Source organism: Elephas maximus, chromosome 13 (genome assembly GCF_024166365.1).
Source record: "Elephas maximus indicus isolate mEleMax1 chromosome 13, mEleMax1 primary haplotype, whole genome shotgun sequence".
Lineage (NCBI taxonomy): Eukaryota > Metazoa > Chordata > Mammalia > Proboscidea > Elephantidae > Elephas > Elephas maximus.
The window spans coordinates 74008554-74030116 of NC_064831.1; the positions used below are offsets into that span (position 1 = coordinate 74008554).

Consider the following 21563-nt stretch of genomic DNA (forward strand, 5'->3'; position numbering starts at 1 on the left):
CCCCGTAGAGTTTCCAAGGAGCGCCTGGCGGATTCGAACTGCTGGCCTCTTGGTTAGCAGCCGTAGCACTTAACCACTGCGCGACCAGGGTTCCCTTATATGTACATATGCATACATAGCCAAAAAAAAAAACACCGGACCCATTGCCATTGAGTTGATTTCGACTCATAGAGACCCTGTAGGTCAGAGTAGAACTGCCCCATACAGTTCCCAAGGAGCGCCTGGCAGATTTGAACTGCTGACCTTATGATTAGCAGCCGTAGCACTTTACTACACCACCAGGGTTTCCTAACACATACAGCAGAGAGTTTTTATCATGAATAGGTATTGGACTCTAGACAAATGCCTTTTTAGCACCAATTGATAAGATCGCGTGGTTCTTTTGTTTTATTTATATGATAGAGTATGTTGATTGTTTTTCTAATGTTGAACCATCCCTGTATACCAAGTATGAATCCCACTGGGTCATGGTGAATTATTTTTTTGATAAGTTGTTGAATTCTGTTAGCTAGAATTTTGTTGAGGATTTTTGTGTCTATGTTCGTGAGGGATGTCAGCCTGTGATTTTCTTTTTTTGTGGTGTCTACCTGGTTTTGGTGTCAGGGTTATGCTGGCTTCATAGAATGAGTTCAGGAGTATTCCATCTTTTTCTGTGTTGGTATCAAATGCTTTATCTTCATTCTCACTAATTCTGACTTCCATTGCCTCAGTTTTGCTCCTATGACTTTCTATTGAGTTGTCTAATTCTGAAATTTTATTGCTAATCTTTTGGATTTGTTTGCTCTCTCTCTATGGATTCTTGCAGCCTGTTAAATTTGTCATTATGCTTATGTATATAACCTTCTTAAGTTCCTCTGTTGCTTTGTGTGTTCTTGGTTGGTCTGTGTTTTGCCTGATCTCCTTCCTGACCTCTTGAAGAGCTCTGTATATTAATCTTTTGAATTTTACCTACAGTAATTCTAAGAGTTTCTCTTCGTCCAGGAGGTTTCTTGGTTCTTTGTTTCAGTCATTTGCTGAAGCCATCATGGTCTGCCTCTTTATGTGATTTGGTATTGACTGTTGTATCCGAACCATCAATAAGTTATTATATTTATTTATTTTATGTTTGCTTACTGTGTCCTAGATTCTTGTTTTGTCCTGTTTTGATATGCCCAAATAGGCTGGTCATGTGAGCTAGTTTGATTATTGGCGTCTTCGAAGCTTTTACACTCTGTCACCAGGTGTTTAGAGCTGTTACTAGGTATGTGAGCCCAGGAGTCGATTTACTTTCCTTGGGTGGATTCAGCTCAGCTGTCCTCCAGGTCTTCTGTCACTGAGTGTGCGGTGCAGGTTCTCACCTACAGTCCTAGATAGGCAGGGCTACATAGGAGTGATTGGAGTAAGCACAGGTATCTGGCTGCAGTAGGGAGTTATATGCTGAGCAAGGTAGGAAGGAGGCTGACGGCCATCCCTGAGTGCCTGGGTGGAAGGCATGTCCCTATTCCATAGAGCAGGTAGGTGGGTGGGTTTTGCAGCCAGACTTAGGGTACCCACCATTGTTGGCTGTAAGGACTGGGAGGCACCAGTCATTCTCGGACCCCTGTCACAGATGGCTAGGTAGAGTGGGTGGAGCCACCAGTCCTGAGGCCTTTGATGTGGATAGGTGAGGACCTTGCTTAATGGGCAGGGGCAGTGTCAAATGTCACAAATCTGCCACTCCCCCTTAGCTGTTGCAGTTGAGAATAGGCTTCAGGTATATACGCTGTTGAACTGTGCTAATAAGGGCCTACGGTGGTGAAATGAGCCCACACAGGTCTGTGCAGGGGTGAAAGGCATTCAGGGTCTGTGGAGCACTTATCCCTTTGCCTAGGCAAAGGGGCTGTGCCCGCCCGGAGATCCCGGCTTAGGGGAGCTGGCAAATTATTTTTCCCAGTGTGTTAATTTGTTCCCTCTCCAAAGCTAGGAGAATGGCTTGGAGTGAGCAAGGGTCCCACTTCTGGCCCAAGAGGCGTTGCAATCACTGAAGCCAGACTGGGGCTGGAGCAGAGCGGGGAGGGGGTGGGTGAACAGGAGAGAGTTACTTCCCAGAGGGGAGAAGGGGTTTTTTGATCCTGTGTGGTAGGTTAGACGCTTGTGCTTTACTTTTGTGGTCTCAGCGTCATTTCTTCCTATTTCCGGAGGCTTGTGTAGACTCTCCGCCACTCAGTTTCTCCCAGTGGGGAAAACGTATCCCCAGCGCTACTGCTTGCTTCAGCCCACATGTGCTGGCCGATCCAGCCTGCAGGTTGCTGGCCAGGTCAGGTCTGGCAAACCCTCACTGCTTCTGAACTGTTTCCCCCTCCCCCTGCAACTCAGTCTGGCTCCTTAACTTTGTCTTTGATGTTCATGGCTCCTAGATTGTCATATACAATCAATTCAGGTGTTTTTTCATGTCTTTGTTATAAGAGGGACCACAGGCACCATCTGCCTACTCTGCCATCTTAGCCCCCAGAATGAGGATAGCAGCCTTTTCAAGAGCTCGTTCCTTTAAGATCATCCTACAGAGTTTATAAATCCATAAATGCTTCTGGTCATTCTCATGCTTACCTGGATTTTAATGGGCTAAACTGAGTGATACTTGGAATTTTTTTTTTTTTTTTTTTGGTCCCAAGGTGACAGCTGTGAGATGTTAGGTGCTGGCTTTCTTAGTTTATCTGTTTTTTTGTTCTCCTCAAGGTAATCGAGAATGATAGAACTGGTGAGGCAGGCTCCCTTAGAAGGTTCAGTCTGTCAGCCAGTATTTAATTACTTTATCAAGCATTGAATGTAGAGAGTGAGGGAAACTGAAGGGTGAAGAATGCTGGGTTTCTGCATTGGGCATCTGGTGGATGGTGGCGTTACTTACTGAACATCGAGAATACCAGAAGAATAACTTTTTTGTAGGGGTTCAGGTCATGGTTATGTATCTTGAGAGTGCTTTTTTATTCAATAATACGTCTTACACATCTTCTCATGCCAGTAAATAGTTGTATGTACTTCTCATTACCGCATAGAATTGCATAAATGTGTTTAACCAATTCCCTTTGGGTGGTGTTTGCACCATTCTTGGTGCTTACCGTATCCCCTCCTGGAATTATACTTTGAGATGTAAAAATAGCAGCTATACCATTCCAGGCACTGTGCTAAGTGCTTTGTACATGCCATCAAGAAGTTGGTAGGTACACTTTTTCCCATTTCACAGATGGGAAAACAGGCACCAGGCAATTAAGTATTTGTCTGACATCACAGCCAATAAATGGCAAAACTAGGAATTTTTAACAGCGTCATTGAGGTAGAATTTACATACCATGAAGTTTACCTCGTTAATATAATTCAGTGGTTTCTAGTATATTTACAGAGTTGTACAGCCATGTCCATAATCTAATTTCAGAATATTTTCATAATCCCCAAAAGAAACCTTACACCTCTTGCCTCCCCCTGCCAAGTCCTTCCCACCATTAATCTACTTTAGATTTACCTGTTTTGGGCATTTTATTTAACGGGCTCATACAATATGTGGTGTTTTGTAACTGGCGTATTTTACTTAGCATAATGTTTTTGGAATTTATCCATATTGTAGCGTTCCTTTTTATTGCCACATAGTGTTCCATTGTGAGGATATGTCATCAGAACCAAGATTTGAGCCCAGGTCTGTCTGGTTCTAAAACTTATGCTGCTTCTACCTCCCATGCTAATTCCTCTATGTTTCCTATTAGATTAGGTTAAAAAAAAAGTTACTGGGGTGAAAAAAAATTTTTTTTTTTTTTTAATATCTTTATATTTTAGTGCTTTCCTTCTGAAGGTTTTCTCAGGGTCGCTTGCTGATAGTGAACACTCAGTAAGTATTCTAATGTACTATATGCGGAAAACCTTGAGTCTTTGTTACTCTGTCTAACCCATGATGTTAGATTGGGAGAAAAGGGGTGTCAAAATCTCTGTAGTTATTGCAAAGGAGTGTAGAAAACCTAAATACTTTTTTCTGTGTCTAGGAAGAAGAAACGGGAAGGATCAAAGATTGCTGGGACAACCAGGAAGCACCTGCGCTCTCCACGTGTAGCAATGCCAGCATCTTTCGAAGGATGAATACCATATTGGATAATTCTCTGGATTTCAGTAGAGTCTGTACTACACCCATAAATCGAGGAATTCATGAGCATTTGCCAGGTGATTTAGCTTTGCAAGCTTGGCTGCACAAGGCTTGTATACAGAGCTGCTGCTTTATGAAGTCTGTGAAGTATGACCTTGACTCAAGACTTGCCCCTTTTGTGATTTACTTTGTAAATTGGGTCCCTCTCTGGGTGAAGATTGCCTTTGATTAGAATATAGAAATCTTTTATGATATGTAGGAAGACAGGGTAAAAAAGGATAAGTCAGATGTAACAGAACTATTTTTATATAGAAATACAATGTGAGGTGCTTATGTTATTTTAAATTTTCTGGTAGCCATATTAAAAAAGGAAAAAGAAATGGGTAAAATTAATTTATGTAACCTAACATATTCAAAATATTACTGTCAGCAGAAATCAATAAAAACATTATTAATAAGATAATTTGTTGTTAGTAGTAGGGCTTCAAAATCTGGTGTATAGTTTCCATTTGCAGCATATCTCAGTTTGGACTAGTGACATTTCAGGTGTCAATCGTGACGTGATTGATGTCTGCTGTATTCGACATGCAGCTTTTGAATGTTTTAATGCTTTTAAACGTGAGTGGAAGTCAGCAAGCATTTAGTTTTTATGGAATATAGGATACTTCACAGAACTGTGGGGTGAGAAAGCAGCATCCCCTGAAGATGACTCTCCCCAAGGAGACTTGAACGTCCTCACAGTGTGTCATAATCCTTTGTAGGAATTGCAACATGCTTGAAGAATGTTGGTGGAATGCTTTTTGTCTGAGTTATTTTAGATGAAAGTGAATATATTTTTAATCTTTTAAATGGACCTTGAAAAAATGTGGTGCAACAATGGGGCTTCTGAGAACAAGGCCTGGTAATTGCTGATTTTTAGTTACAAATTGTTATAGCCCTGGAATTGATCCCCACAAAGATGGAGGAGTGTGTGAACATTAAGTAGCTAAATATTTAAGGGAAAAGCTCATTAAGAGGGCATCGAACTTGCAGCATCTGTAGAGTTTCTGTTAAATTGTACATGAGGGCAAATGAGAGAAGGGCATGCAGGTGTGTGGGGGGGTGGGGGGAAGGAGGGGTGTTCTTGTCTCATCTAACTTCCAAAAAACCATGTCTGTAGTATTTTCTGTTAATTGGAGTAATTCATGAGCTAACCCTTTTGCTCCTGTAGCTTATGCTGAGTTAAAAATTCAGGGAGTCTGCTTGGTTCTACATACATGTTCTGTTTTTTCTCCTTTGAGGAAGTTGCATGGATTTGTAGTCCATTAAGAATGACAGTCAATATGATTTTTCCATTGGTTGCTTCTTACATACTGGAAACTTTTCTGCGTTACTGGAAGGCATTTTTTTCAGCTAATGCTAAGTTGTTGTCTACAGGGAAGGAGTCATGATTGGTGAGAGAAAAGAGCTTTGAGAAATGTTTGTTTGCAATTGGCCAGGAAGCCTTTGGCCTCAGTGTTAAGATGCCAGGCCCTGGTGAGGGGTACTACCATTGCTCTCTGGCCAGGTCAGTGGCTGGTCAAACTATGAGGTAGACTTCTCAGCCTCATGAGACCCTTCAGAGGGTACACATCCTAAGAGGTACAATGGGAAGAGTGCCTTGAAAAAATTGGGAAACCTGGATTCTAAGCTTGTCCTTGAGCAATTAGATGAACACATTGTTTTCCCAGTGTAGGACAGATTGGTACCTGCCCACCCTGCCTCACCGTGCTCTTCTGGGGCTCAGAGAAAGCAGTTCTTCAGTTGTAAGGGACCTCAAGGGATCGTAGCAAAGGTTCCTTCCAGTGTAACTGATGTTCCGAGCCCTTCACACACACCTAGCCACCACTGTGATGTCAGCCCTCCTCCCACCCCTCATCTGAGATACTAACTCAGGGCTGTGGACCGTTGGTTTTGAGTGGTAAAGTGGGGCTGCCTGGACTGGAAAAGAGAGCATCTTTCCTGGGTTTCCCCAGCAAGAACTCCTGATAGTCCAGGCCATCAGAACACCAACCTTGTGATTAATGAGGAAGGAAACCTGGGTATATATTTTCAATGAAGAGTCTTAGGAAATAATCTGTACTTGTAGCTTCTGGTCAAAAGTAATTTTGTCACCTAAGAAAATAAAACAATAAAATATAATTGTTTATCATAGCATTATAAAAGTAGGGATAATTTGGCAACAGCAGAAGATCAAATAAATTATAGCACAGTCATACAGTGGAATATTCTATAGCCATTAAATATGTTTTTAGAATAATGGTATAGGAAGATAACCACAGTGTCTGAAGTGAAAACACAGTATGAAGCAGTATGGCCTTAAGTATGTATATGTGCCTAGAAAAAGAGTAGAATAGACATAAATATGAAAATGAAGGAGTTATGGGTAATTTTTTATGTGCTTTTTCCCACTAGTTCTTCTATTAACATATTTTGTAATAAAAAATTTAAAAATGGTGTATCTTAGTATAATGTTTCACATTACTGTTTGCGTAGATCCCATTTAATTTTTTTGCTAAGCTCTGGCATCAGAAAAAGATATTTTTACTAGTGCCTTGCTAATATTTTGATCACATTTAATTATCTCTCATTAGAATTAAAATTGTACGATTAACTTGTTCCATACTCCGCAGTAGGTGTGTACCAGTTTTTTTCGTTTGAGCAAATGTAAATGGTTATGTGCAAGACTGTGTTCTAGGTATGACAAAATATTTGATTGTATGGTATGCAGTGAGTGGTGACAGAAATACTCAGTAGATGTATTATAAGGCATCATTGGAAAAATGTGACAGGGTCAAAGGAGGGAAAAGTTGGCATTGGTTAGGGAATTAGGAAACACCTTTGGATGGAGCAGCATTTCAAATAGGCTTTGAAGAAGAGTATTAAAGTATTTCCTTGTAACTGGATGTTAGTATATCGTTTCTGTTGCTTCAGAATCGGCCATTAGGGCCGCAAAGCCCATTGGTATCAAGTCAATTCCGACTCACAGGAACCCTGTAAGACAGAGTAGGACTGCCCCGGAGAGTTTCCAAGGAGTGGCTGGTAGATTCGAACAGCCAGCCTTTTGGTAAGCTGCTGAACTCTTAACCACTGTGCCACCAGGGCTCCATTAGGGCCCAAAGTTGAGGATGAAGAGATTTAAAGTGACCTGTGTTGGGCCACATAATTCCTTCAGGGCTTAACAAGACACCACAGAGCTACCATAAATGTCTCAGCCCTTCTCTCGTCTATATAAGTGCAAGACCACATACAAGCATAGCATTTAAAATTATTTCCGTCCCCCCACCCCCATCTCAGTGGAGAAGGGTGGAATGGGATACAGCTTCCTCCTTTCAAGTCAAACAAAGACTTGGCTTCCAGGTGTCTCCTAAGTGAATCATTTGTGTAGATTGTGGGTGCTTCCAAGAAGGAAGGCAAGGCTTAACCCTTACTTAGGCAGCAGACTTGCTCTCTGCTCCTGACTAAGTTGAGAGGAAAGAGAAATTGAGGGATGTGGTAGGGAAAGAGGGTGGCTGTGGAGCTGTCTGAATTCCCACCAGTTGATACACACGAAAGTTGTAACTTCCTGTGGTGCCAAGAGGGTTCTGCAGAGGTACCTAGGCTTGAGCTTTTTGGCTAGTACACCACCAAGAAGACCCTTGCTGGGTGAGGGTTGTTAGGAGCTGAGGTGGGACTGAAAGATCAGCCCAGAGCTGAATCTCTTCCCCAGGCAGCTGTGTAGTGGGGATGTACATACTCCTCATGAGAGGATGCCTGCCACCTAGAGGGCTTTTGGCATACTCTTCAGTCCTTTAAGGCACAAATCTGTTGAACTGTGGGGAAGGAAAAAAATGAGCTGTAAACTGGACATGCAGTTCAAGTGTTAATGAACTGAGTTTTTGTAACAGTGCCTTGTGAAGGTGTGAAAACTAATAAGACATCATTAAGGGGCATCTTAACTACTAAACAGTTAATATATAGCATGGCTGAGGGAGTGACTGGAAGAAAAAAGTTTCGTATTAATTCACTGGGATGAGACTTCTCAATAAATAGTTAAAATAGCTTGGAGGTTTAGAAACAGGATGGATTCAAAGTGATAGGGTTTCAGACTGATACACTGATTTAAAATTTTTTTATTGACATAATACACATGCAGAAAAGTTTATATCATTAAGTGAAGAGTTGAGATTTCCACAAACTGAACACAACCATGTGACCAACACCCAGGTCTAAATGAACTGGTGACTTTTAATTTAGTTCCAAAGAGTTGTATAGTTGTCGCCCCGTATTGGATTTCTGACTGAGATGGTTTCCTTTTTTATTCTGGAGGATTACAAACAGGATTATCACTGAATTATCTGAAAAGCTGTTGTGAAACAAAGTTTAACACATTCTATTAGGATCGATTGAAATTTCTCTCAGGAAGTCTGCTTTCTTACAAAATAAATTTTTGTGGAACCTTAATATATGGCTTTAACAGTTCAATGGTAAAGATGTACCTTTTTATTGAAGTATAACATACATACAGAAAAGTATAGAAATCAGTGGATTTTCACATGCTGAACATACTTTGTATAACCACTCATATCTGTTGGCAAAAATTGGTAACAGCCCAGAAGTCCCCTTGTAACCCTTCCAGTCTCTAACTCCCAAAGGGTAACTACCCTACTGACTTCTAATTGCATAGATGAGTCTGTTTTTTAACTTACATAAATGGAGTCATAAATACATACTCTTCGACTATGAGGTTCATCTGTATTGCAGTCAGTTGTGGGTCATTTGTTCCCATTGCTGTACAGTATTCTGTTGTGTGAATATACAAATATTTATTCATTTTACTGTTAATAGACATTTGGGTAGTTGCCAGTTTGGGGTCATTATGAATAGTGCTTTTGTGAACATGTCTTTTGGTGAATTCATGCGCTTAATTTCTCTTGGGTATATTTTTAGGAGATGAATTATTTGGCCATAGGGTACACATATATTCAGCTGTCAAATGATTTTCACAGTGGTTGAACCAGTTTACACTTTCAGCAGTGTGTGATAGTGTGGGCGGTACTACCTCATCACCACCAGTTGGTATTGTTTGTCTTTTTCATTTTAACCATTTTCGTGAGTGTGTAATGGTATCTCTATATTGTGGTTTTAATTTGCATTTTCCTCATGGCTCATGAAGTTGAGGACCTTTTCATATGTTTATTGACCTTTGGTTCTCCTTTACTAAAGTGCCTCTTCAGGTTTTATAACCTTTTTATTTAGGGTTATCTGCCTTTTTCTTGTTCACTTGTAGCAGTTTTTTTTTTTTTTTAATACATATATATTCTAGATACGGGTTCTGTGTTGATACATGTATCACAACTATTTTATCCCAGTCTGTGGCCTGTGTTTGTTGTTGTTAGGTGCCGTCAGATTGGTTCAAACGCGTAGCGACCCTGTGTACAACAGAACAAAACACTTCCTAGTCCTGTGCCATCCTCACAGTCATTGTCATGCTTGAGCCGTTTGTTGTAGCCACTATGTCAGTCCATCTCACTGAAGGTCTTCCTCTTTTTCCCTAAGCCTCTACTAAGCATGATGTCCTTCTCCAGGGCCTGGTCCCCCTTGATAACACATCCAAAGTACGTGAGACAGAGCCTCACCATCTTTGTTTCTGAGAAGTATTCTGCCAGTACTTCCCAGACAGATTTCTTTGTTCTTCTGACAGTCTGTGGTATATTCAGTATTTTTTGCCAACATCGTAATTCAGAGGCATCAATTCATCTTTGTCTTCCTTATTCATTGTTCAGCTTTCACATGTACATGAGGCAACTGAAGATAACATGGCTTGCCTCAGGTGCACCTTAGTCTTCAAAGTGGCATCTTTGCTTTTCAACACTTTAAAAGAGGTCTTTTGCAGCAGATTTGCCCAGTGCAATGTGTCATTTGATTTCTTGACTGCTGCTTCCATAAGCATTGGTTATGAATCCAAGTAAAATGAAATCCTTGACAACTTCAGTCTTTTCTCCATTTATCGTGATACTGCTTATTGGTCCATTTGTGAGGATTTTTGTTTTCTTTATGTTGAGGTTTAATCCATACTGAAGGCTAGAATCTTTGATTTTTATCAGTAAGTGCTTCAAGTCCTCTTCTCTTTCAGCAAACAAGGTTGTGTCATCTGCATATCCTGATGCCCTTGTTCTTCTTCCTTCATAACTTCTTGTCTTTACAACTCTTAATTGGTATCTTTGGGATAGCAGGAATTTTTTGGTTTTAATAAAGTCCAGTTTATTGACTTTTTCGCATTATGATTAATGCTTTGTGTTCTGTTTAAGAAATATTTGTTTATGCCAAGGTCATGAAGATATTCTATGTTTCATTCTAAGAACTTAGTTTTATCTTTCACATTTAGATTTCCAGCCCTTCTAGAATTTTGTTTTGTACATGGTGTAAGGTAGAGAGAGGATTAAGATTCATTTTGTTCTACGTGGATAGCCAGTTGACCCAGTGCCAGTTTAGGAAAAAGTTCTTTGCCACTGCAGTGCAGTGTCACTTTTCTCGTAAATCGGGTGTCCATATATATGTGCAAATCTGTCTTTGGATACTCTGTTTTCTTCGATTGATCTACTTATCCATCCTCATGTCTAAGTTATTACAGGGTTATAATAGACTTTGATATTTGATAGCGAAGTCCTCCAGCTTTGTCGTTCTGATTCTTGGCTTTTATTGATGCTTTGTGTTTCTGTATAAGTTAAAGATTTAGCTTGTTAGTTCCTACTCGTGTGAGGTGCATATGTGCGTGCGCACAAACAGCCCTACTGGGGTTTTAACTGAGATTGCGTTGAATCTATTGGTGTGTGTTTTACGTTTTTATTTAAATAAAAAATACATTCAGCTCATCAGAAGACTTCATCAAAAGAATAAAAAGAGAACCTACAGACTGGGAAAAAATTTTGGCTATGACATATCCTACAAAGGTCTAATCTTTAAAATCTGTAGGAAAATCTAACACTTCTACAGCAAAAAGCCAGATAATCCAATTAGAAAATGGGCAAAGGATATGAACAGACACTTCACCAAAGAAAAGATATTCAAGCGGCTAATAGGCACATGAGGAAATGCTAGAGATCACTAGCAATTAGAGAAATGCAGATGAAAACTACAATGAGATACTGTCTCACCCTGACATTACTGGCATTAATCCAACCCTCCCCCCCCTCCCCGAAAATAACAAATTGTTGGAAACACTGTTGGGAGATTGGAACTCTTATGCATTGCTGGTGGGAATGCAAAATGGTACAACCATTTTGGAAAACAATATGGTGCTTCCTTAAAAAGCTAGAAATAGAAATACCATGTGATCCAGCAGTCTCACTCCTAGGAATATATCTTAGGGAAGTAAGAGCTGTCACATGAATAGACATATGCACAGCCATGTTCATTGCAGCATTATTGACAATAGCAAAAAGACAGAAACAGCCTGAAAGCACCCATCAGCAGGTGAATGGGTAAACAAAATGATGTTACATACACACAATGGAATACTGCAAAACGATAAAGAACAATGATGAATCTGTAAAACATCTCACAACATGAATGAATCTGGAGGACATTATGCTGAATGAAATAAGTCAGTCACAAAAGGACAAATACTGTATGAGACCACTGTTATAAAAACTTGTGAGAAGGTTTGCACATGGAAAGAAACAATCTTTGATGGCTTCGAGGTGGGGGGATGGGGAAAACACTAACTAGACAATAGATAACGTGGTAACTGTGGTAAAGGATAAGACTGAACAATACTGAGGAAGTCATGGCAACTTGACCAAGGCAAAGTCATAGAAGCTTCATAGATACATCCAGACTCCCTGAGGGACTGAGTTACTGGGCTGAGGGCTAGGGACCATGGTCTCAGGGGACATCTAACTCAATTGGCATAACATTAAAAAAAAAAAAAAAAAAAAACATAGTTTATTTAAAAAAATGTTATACATCCTACTTTGGTAAGTAGCATCTGGGGTCTTAAAAGCTACTGGTCCCACCCTGTCTAGAGCAAGGAGAATGAAGAAAACCATAGACACAAGTGAAAAAGATTAGTTCAAAGGACTAATGTACCACAGCTACCACGGTCTCCACCAGACTGAGTCCAGCACAACTAGATGGTACCCAGCTACCATCACCGACTGCTTTGACAGGGATCACAATAGCTGGTCCTGGACAGAGCTGAAGAAAAATGTAGAACAGAATTCAAATTCACAGAAAAAAAGACCAGACTTAAACTGCTCTGACAGAGGCTGGTGGAATCCTGAGAGTATGGCCCCCAGATACCCTTTTAACTCAGTACTGAAGTCACTTCTGAGATTCATCCTTCAGTCAAAGATTAGACAGGCCTATAAAACAAACAGTAATCCACGTAATTCAACCAAGTATATGAGACTAAAAGAGCGCAGCCCAGGGGCAAGGACGAGAAGGCAGGAGGGGACAGGAAAGCTGGACCAATGGAATTGGGGAACCCATGGTGGAGAAGGGAAGAGTGTTGAACTATCACGGGGTTGACAAACAACGTCACCAAACAATTTGTGTATTGTTTAAGGAGAAACTAATTTGCTCTGTAAACTTTCATCTAAAGCACCATAAGAAATACGTTCAGTAAAGTGCACAACTAAACCGTGCAACTGAATGAATTATTCCAAAGCAAATATACCCGTGTAATTACAGCTAAGGTCAAGAAACTGAATGTTACCAGCATCCAATAAGACTTCTCATGTCCCTCTTTGTGTTTTAAAACTTTACGTAAATGGTATAACATGCTTTACCTTTTCAGGCATTTGCTTTTTTACCCATGTATCATGTTTTTTGTTGTTGTTAGGTACCATCGAGTCACTTCTGACTCATAGTGACTCTGTACAACAGAAAGAAATGCTCTCTGGTCCTGCGCCATCCTCAAAATCATTAGGTTTGAGTCTGTTGTTGCAGTCACTATGTCAGCCTGTCTCGTTGAGGGTCGTCGTCTTTTTTGCTGACCTTCTGTTTTGCCAAGCATGATGTCTCTCTCCAGGGACTGGTCCTTCCTGATAACATGTTCTTATCATTGTATTTACACTGTGTCAATTTTGATACATGTAGATCGAATTAATACATTTTAATTGCTGTGTAGTAATCTTTTACATAAGTATGTACAGTATTCATTTTTCTACTGGTGAATGTTTAGGTCTGTTCTAATTTTTTGCTATTACAAATGATATTTTGGTGACTATCCATGTTTATATCTCCTTTTGTATGTGTGTATAAGATTTCTTTAGAGTACCTACCTAGAACTGAATTGTAGAGCCATTTAACATACTATCTTCAGACTTCCTGCAAGTGAATCTGTCAGTTTACAGTCCTACCAGGATTGTGTAAGAGTTTTTCTCCATATCCTTATAGACTGGGTATTGTATACTTCAAAATTTCAGTCAGCCTGGGTATAAAACCAATTTTTTTCTTTGTATTATATTTTATACACTTAAAAGAATACATGTAGCATGTATGAAAGTTGTGAAATATAATAAAGTAAACACTAGTTTATCAATTGCCCGATTTAAGAAAATACTGTCAATGTATTCTCGAAGAGCTCTTGTGGCATAATGGTTAAACTCAGGGCTGCTAACAGGTTGGCAGTTCAAACCCACCAGCTACTCTGGGAGAAAAGACCAGACGATTTGCTCTCCTAAGGATTACAGCCTTGGAAATCCTATGGGGCAGTTCTGCTCTGTCATATAGAGGTGCCATCAGTCAGAATCGACTCGATGGTGCACAACAACGATGAATTCTTGAGTTTTTTATTGAGGGAAGCATACAGTTCTTAAGTGGTCAGTTTGAATTCTGGCAATTGTATGCAGTCTTATAACCACCACCATAAAAGCAAGATACAGAACAATTTCCATCGCCCGAAAAAGCTCTTTGTACCACCTTTCCAGTTAATATCATCATAGCCATTTTCCAACTTCATGACCACAAATCAGTTTTGCCTCTTCTTAGACACCGTATAAATGGGATCATACAGTATATACTGTTGTGTCTCCTTTTGTTCAACCTGATGTTTTTGAGATTTATCCATGTTGCTTGTATCAGTAATGTTTCTTTTTATTGTCTGGTATATTCCATTGTATGACTGTACCATAATTTGTTTCTCTATTTTCTTGTTGGACACCTGGGTGGTTTCCAGTTTGGGGCTATTACGAATAAGGCTCCTGTGAAATGAACATTCTTGTGCAGGTTGTTTTGTGGACGTATATTTTCGTTTCTTCCAGATAGATACCTAGGAGTGGAATTGCTGGGTTAAAAGGTAGGTGTCTGTTTAACTACAGAAATGACCAAACTGTTCTCCAGAGTGGTTTGTACCAGTTTATACTCCCACGGACCATGTATGAGAGTTCCAGTTGCTTCACATTCTTGCCAACCATGATGTCTTAGTTAGTGCTGCTTTAACAGAAGTAACACAAATTGAGTGTCTTGAAACAAACAGAAATTTAAATTTTCTCAAAGTTTAGGAGGCTGGAAGTCTGATTTCAGGGTGCTGATTATAGGGGAAGGCTTTTTCTCTGTGTTGCTCTGTAAGAAGGTTCTTGTCTCTTTAGCTTGTTTCCTGGTTCCTTGGGGATCTCCATGTAGCTTGACATGGATCTTCCCCCATCTCTGCTTGCTAGCTTGCTTGCTTAATCTCACATCTCAAAAGAGATTGACCCTGCACTAATCCTGACTCATTAACATAACAACCCCTTCCCAAACAGGATTATAACCACAGGCATAGAGGCTAGGATTTACAACATGTATTTTTTGGGGAACACAATTCAATCCATAACACATGGCTTTTTCAGTCTTTTTTATTTTACCCGTTCTGGTGTGTTTAAAAGAGTATCTCATGGCGGATGAATGCTTTTTAAACCATAAACTGTCATAATTCAACAAAAAACACATGTAACTATAAACCTTTGATTTGGGGGATAGTAAAGGAAATCATTTGTGAGATTTAGATAAAACTGGCTCAAGTGTAACAACTGTGAGGATGGCGCAGGACCGGGCAGTGTTTTGTTCTGTTGTGCATAGGTTGCTGCGAGTCTGAGCCAACTCTACAGCACCTAATGAAGACGACAGCAGTGGTTTTTTCAAAATTTTATTTGTTTTGTTGTTGTTGAGAATATATACAGCAAAAGTCTCTGCATGCACCATTTAGTGACACTGATCACATTCTTTGAGTTGTACGACCATTCTCATGCTCCTTTTCTGAGCTGTTTCTCCTCCATGAACATAAATTCACTGCCCCCTAAGGTTCCTGTCTAGTCTTTCAAGTTGCTGATGTCAGTTTGATCTCATATAGTTAGCTCCTAAAAGAGCATAATGCTCCAGGCAGACTTTTTTTTTTTTTTTTTTACACTAGTTAAGCTAAACCATTTGGTTTTAAGAAGACGTCAGGGGATGTTTTTGGTTTAATGTTTAAAGATTATCTTTAATAGTAGTTCGTCCAACCTTCATAGCTCCAGGAAGTGTGGAATCTATGAAAATTTGAAATTCTGTTCTGTATTTTTTCCCTTTTGATCAGAATTCTTGTATGGAACCTTTTATCAAAATATAGATAAAGCTATGTCGATTTGTATTTCTAGGGACAAATTGTGCCAAACTGTCCTTGTCCTTTTTGATTAGGTATACTTGATCTAATGGGAAGATGCTGTAGAGCAGTGCTGTTCAGTATAACTTTGGTGATGATGGGAAGGTACCATATTTGTCTAGTGCAGTATCCCGTAGCCAAATAGGATATTGAGCACTTGAATTGTGCTTAGTGGAACTGTGGAACTGAATTTTAAATTTTATGTAATTTTAATTAAATTTAAGTAGTCACATGTCGCTAGTGGTTACTGTCTGAGATCCAAAATGAAGCCAGACCAGTTGCTGCTGAGTTGTTTCAGACTCATGGCGACCCCATGTGTGCAAAGTAGAACTGCTTCATAGGATTTTTTTTAAGGCTGTGACCTTTTGGAAGCAGATCACCAGGCCTTTCTTCAGAGGTACCTCTGAGTAGTAGGTTTGAACCACCAACCTTTCAGTTAGTAGTTGAGCGCTTAACCATTTGTGCCACGCAAGGATGACTCTGTCTAGAGTCAACATAATGTTTTCGAGGTTCATCCATGTTGTGGAGTTATCAGGACTTTATTTCTTTTTATGGCTGAGTAATATTCTGTTGTATGTAGCACATTTTGTTTATCCATTCATCTGTTGATGGATAGATGTAAATAGTAAAGATTAATAGGGGTTGGCATTAACTCAGAAAAGGTCTCTAGAAATATGCCCCAGAGTTCTTTTTAGGTGTGTTTCTTGAGATTGCACATGTATTAGATAATTAAAATCACTAATTTAGATGAAACCATGCAAGGAATGCTCTTCAGTCACATAGCTGACACTGGGCTTAATATGCTCTCCCCGCATAAATGTTAACACTTTTTCAAGGTTGGCTTGGTTTGTCACCTTTGAAATCATTTTCTCACATTCTCTTGCCTCCCATGTTCCAAATTCTGTTTGGCTCTACAAGCTGGAGCAATGTCCTGCTTCCTTTTTCCTGTTTGTTCATGGACCTACTCTGTGGTATTATAAATGCGTGTATTCTCAAAATAGGGGCGATAAGGCACAGTTTTCAAACAGTGTATTAAGTTTGCCCATTTCATAATAAACTTACACAACGTGAAGTATAGATTCTGGATGGAAATGATCTGAGAATGAATCCTGCTGTACTGCTTACTAGTTCTGACCTGGAATAACTCTCTGAGCTTAAGTTTCCCCAACTGTAACACAGAGGAGGTGGTAATAGTACCCCTTTTTAGGGGTTTCGGGCAGCTCAAATAAAATGTGGGTGTTCAGTACTTAAAAAATGCATAAACCAAAACCAGTTGGAGTCAAGTCAGTTCCGACTCGTGACCACATGTGTGCAGAGTAGAACTGTGCCCTGTAGGTTTTTCAGTGGCTCACTTTTCGGAAGTAGATTGCCAGATTTTTATTCCAAGGCACCTCTGAATGGACTTGAACCACCAATCTTTTGGTTAGCAGCTGAGTGTTTTATGCATATAACTGCATTTATTTACTAAATAGTGGTGGTGATTGTGATGGTATGATTAGCTAGTGGGGGTATAAAAAATGTAGTTGTGAGAGCATCGCCAGAGATCATGTATTTAAAAAAACAGAATTTTAACTCGTGGTTTCACACTTGGATTGAGTCTCTCGAAGTCAAGGACCAGGTCTTAAATATCCTTGGGTTCCTCTTGCTCATTACTGGATCATGCGCACTGTAGGTATCAGTCTGCAGTGGCTTAACGAATGCGTTCTTAAAAACTGGCATGAATCGGAATCTACTGCATGGCAGTGGGTTAAGCTGACCGAAAGATTGCAGTGGCTTGAAACCACCAGAGACTCGGTGAGAGAAGGACGTGGCAGTCTGCTTCTGTAAGGATTTACAACTTTGGAAACCATATAGGGTTACTCTGAGTTGGAATCAACTCGATGGCGGTGAGTTTTTTTATTATGGTGAAGATACACACACCAAAGCATTTGCCAATTCAATAATTCCTACATGTAAAATTTCACTGAGGTTGATTACAGTCCTTATATTGTGCAACCATTATTGCTATCCTTTTCCGAGTTACTCCACCACCATTAACACAAACTAAATGCCCCCTAAGCAAAAGCTCCTCCTGGCCCCCTCCCTCACACTGTTGTTAACCATTAAATAATCTCGGTTTTCTATATATTTACTTATCTCATAAAAGTGAGATCATTCAGTATTTGTCCTTTTGCAACTAACTTACTTCTCTCAGCATAATGGTTTCAAGGTTCATTCATGTTGTGGAGTATATCAGGACTTCATTTCTCTTTATGGCTGCGTAATATCCCATTGTATGCATATACCACATTTTGTTTATCCATTCGTTGATGGACATTTCTGTTTTACACCTTTTGGCTGTTGTGAAAAGTGCTGCAGTGGACATTGGTGTGCACGCTTCTGTTTGTGTTCCTGCTTTCATTCTTTTGGGTATATACCTGGGATTGGGATTGCTGGGTCATATGGTAGTTTTATGTTCAGCTTTTTTTTTTTTTTGCAAACAGTTAATAGTTTTATTGAAGCAGTGGGTCAAGGATTGAATCAAATTGTGAGATAAAATTTAAGAACAAATGAATTTCAAATGATGGTTAAATGTTTAATTGGGGTTTCAGTGATGATACACATGTCAAAACAAGAGACTTAAACATCAAAACTTTTAAAACATTAGGGTGTTTTATTTTTAATTATTATTAAAAGTTATTATTTTTAATACTTATCAAAAATGTATTTTTAATCAACTTCTATTACCTAATTTTATTCCTGAACTATTACAGTCGTCAGAAGATCTACACATTTCTCTTTCTACCCAACTAATACAAATAAATGAGAAAACTGAAGCTATTTTAATTTTTGTGTGAGGTTATGACAAAAACTAATTTCTTTTTAGCTCCTTTCAGAAAAGTTTATACTTGATGTAGCATATTCAAGGTGGGGATCTGCCTAGGATAGCAGGTGCACTTGACACAGACCAATTTATGTCAGATGAGAGCATTTTATCTGAAAAGTAACTATCTTCTAACTTTTCAGATTTTTCTATAGATGTAGTATGTCAGTTTCTTAGCAAATATAATCGTATTTAAATTTGCATTATCAGTTGCTTTCTGAATACTTCTGCATTCTTTCAGTTTTTATTCTCACAACACACTAATAGGTAGAAAAGCATCCAGTTCCTGTTGAGCGGGTTCCATCTCATGGTGACCCCGTGTGTGTCAGAATAGAGCTTTGCTCCATTTTATGTTCAACTTTTTGAAGAACCTCTAAACTTCTCCACAGCAGCTGAAGAGGTCCTAATTTTATGTTCAAATGGGTTGTACTCCTCCCACATTTAATATTAGCATCTAGAATTTTAGTTGCAGGTTGTACGTGTGGGTGTGTATACACAGTCACCACTTACTTGGACTTTGGTAATTTTTAGGGGGTTCTTAAATTACCAATGTGTGTTTTTTCATTTATGGACTAGTTTGACTTTTCTGAATTGTTAAGCATAGCATATATATGTATGTATACAGAAAATTGCTTAAGACAATTGTATTATTTTAATAAACGCACAGCAAACATTGACGTGACCACCTAGATCAAGAAATAGAACATTACCAGTACCCCAGAAATTCTCTGTGTTTCCCTTCCCAGAGATACGTTGTGATAACATTGAATTTATACAACCAGTTTGAGGAGAATTTAACTTATGGCATTGAGCCCTCAATCCATGAACATGACATAGTCTCAATTTATTTAGATCTTTAATTTTTCTTAATGCTTTCTAGCTCAAGGTCTTGTATATAATTTGTTAGATTTATTTCTAGATATTTGATTTTTTGATGATGTCATAAATGGTATTTAAGCCTTTTTATTTTCTAATTGATGTGTGTAGAAATAAAAGCTCTTTTGTATATTGGCACTGTGTTCAGCGACCTTGCTGAATTTAGTTATAAATACTAGTAGTTTACCTGTGGATTCTTCTCAGTTTTCCACATATACAATCATATTGTCTGCAATTACGAAGTTTTAGTTCTTCCTTTCCAAAATTATACCTTCTATTTTTTTCACAACACAATTTCACTGGCTTAGATAATCAATACAGCATTGAATTGAAATAATACAACAAGCATCCTTGCCTTGTTTTCAATCTTGGGGGAGAGGTTGTGGAAGGGGAAATTTTTAGCATTTTTATTGTTAAGTATGTGATTGGTAAGTTTATTTTTTATTTATTGTGCTTTAGTCAGTCTCTCATACAAAAATTATACATACCTTGCTGTGTACCCCTAGCTGCTCTCTTCTTCCTTCCCATCTCACCACCAGACAGGAGTTGACCACATAGTCTCAAGTATCTGCTTGAGCCAAGAAGCTCACTCCTCGCCTGTATCATTGTCTGTCTTACAGTCCAGGCCAATCCCTGTCTGTAGAGTTGGCTTCAGGAATGGTTCCACTCTTGGGCTAACAAAGGGTCTGGGAACCATGACTGTCAGCGTCCCTCCAGTCTCAGTCGGACAATTAAGCCTGGTCTTTTTACAAGAGTTTGAGATCTGCATCCCACTGTTCTGCTCCATCAGGGAATCTCTTTTGTGTTCCCTGTCAGGGCAGTGATCGGTGGTAAGGCGCCATCTAGTTCTTCTGGTCTCAGGCTGATTGGTAAGTTTTTGATATTCTTTATCTGAGTAAATAAATTCCTTCCTCAAAAGCTTGCTGAGAGGTTCCCCCCGCCCCCCCCCCCCCCCACGAATGGGCATTATTTCAGTTTTTTTCTGTTACCTGTTCATTTGGCTTTTTTCCTCTATTCTGTAAATATGGGAGTAATATTCAGGAAAGACTACTAAAGTAAAACCAATGACAGTTCTGGAATAAACCCATTTGGTCATGCTGTATTTTATTTACTGTGTTGCTGGATTTGGCTTGCAAATGTCGTCTTATAGGGTTTTTACATCTGTGCGCATAAGAGATTAGTTTGTAATTTTCCTTCCTTATAATAGCCCTGCCATGTTTTGATATCAGGGCTGTACTAGTCGCCTGAAACAAATTGCAAAATTGCTCTTTCTGTTCTTTGGAAGGACTTGTTCAGTGTTCTTGCTTAGATTTCGGTATAATTTACTGACATGAGTTTTTGTTTGATTTTATTTTGAAGGAAGGTTTTTAATTATGGATTTGAGTTCTTTAATAGGGGATTATTCAGACTTTCTGTTTATTCTTTTAGTAAGTTGAGTTTTTCAAGGAATTTCTCCGTTTCATTTAATTTCCAAGTTTGATGGCATAAATTTGTACGTAATACCATCTTTAACGTTTGTGGAATGACCAATATTCTTTACTGGTATTTTGTGCCTTTTTTTCTTGGTGAGTTTTTTCCCCCCATTTTTTGAAGAATGAACATTTGGTGTTGATTTTTTCTCCTTTATTATACATTGGTTTTATATGTCATTGACTTTTTTTTTTTTTAACTTCCTGTCACTTTCTTTGGGTTTAATTTACTGTTCTTTTTCTAACTCTTTGAGATGGGAGATTCTTAGATTGTTGGTACCTTGGAAAGAATTTCTGGGTCATATGATAACGTGAGGTTTCACTTTTTGGGGGGTGACATGTATGTAACAAAACATTACAGATATTTTTGCATGCACAATTCATTGATGTTAATGATGTTTAACTTCTTGAACTGCCAAACTGTCCTAAGTGACTGCACCATTTTAGATTCCCACAAGCACTTTACAAGAGTTCCAGTTTCTCCACGTCCTCCTCAATACTTTTATTATCCTTTTTATTATAGCCATTCTAATGTGAATGAAGTAGTATCTCATTGCAGTTTTGATTTGTATTTCTCTAATTTTTTAATTATGTTGAGCTTATTGATCATTTGTGTGTTTTCTTTGAAGAAATGTCTATCCATATCCTTCA

At 39.0% G+C, this 21563-nt stretch overlaps 1 protein-coding gene across 1 annotated transcript in view; it reads left to right on the plus strand.

Moving 5' to 3' along the window:
* The window catches only part of CPEB1 (cytoplasmic polyadenylation element binding protein 1), a 108003-nt gene that overhangs the window by 24410 nt on the left and 62030 nt on the right, over positions 1–21563 (plus strand). Inside the window, exon 2 of the mRNA XM_049906185.1 lies at positions 3987–4161. Coding sequence (XP_049762142.1) covers positions 4077–4161 — 85 coding nt within the window. The 5' untranslated portion in view covers positions 3987–4076. The remainder of the gene's footprint in view (positions 1–3986; positions 4162–21563) is intronic.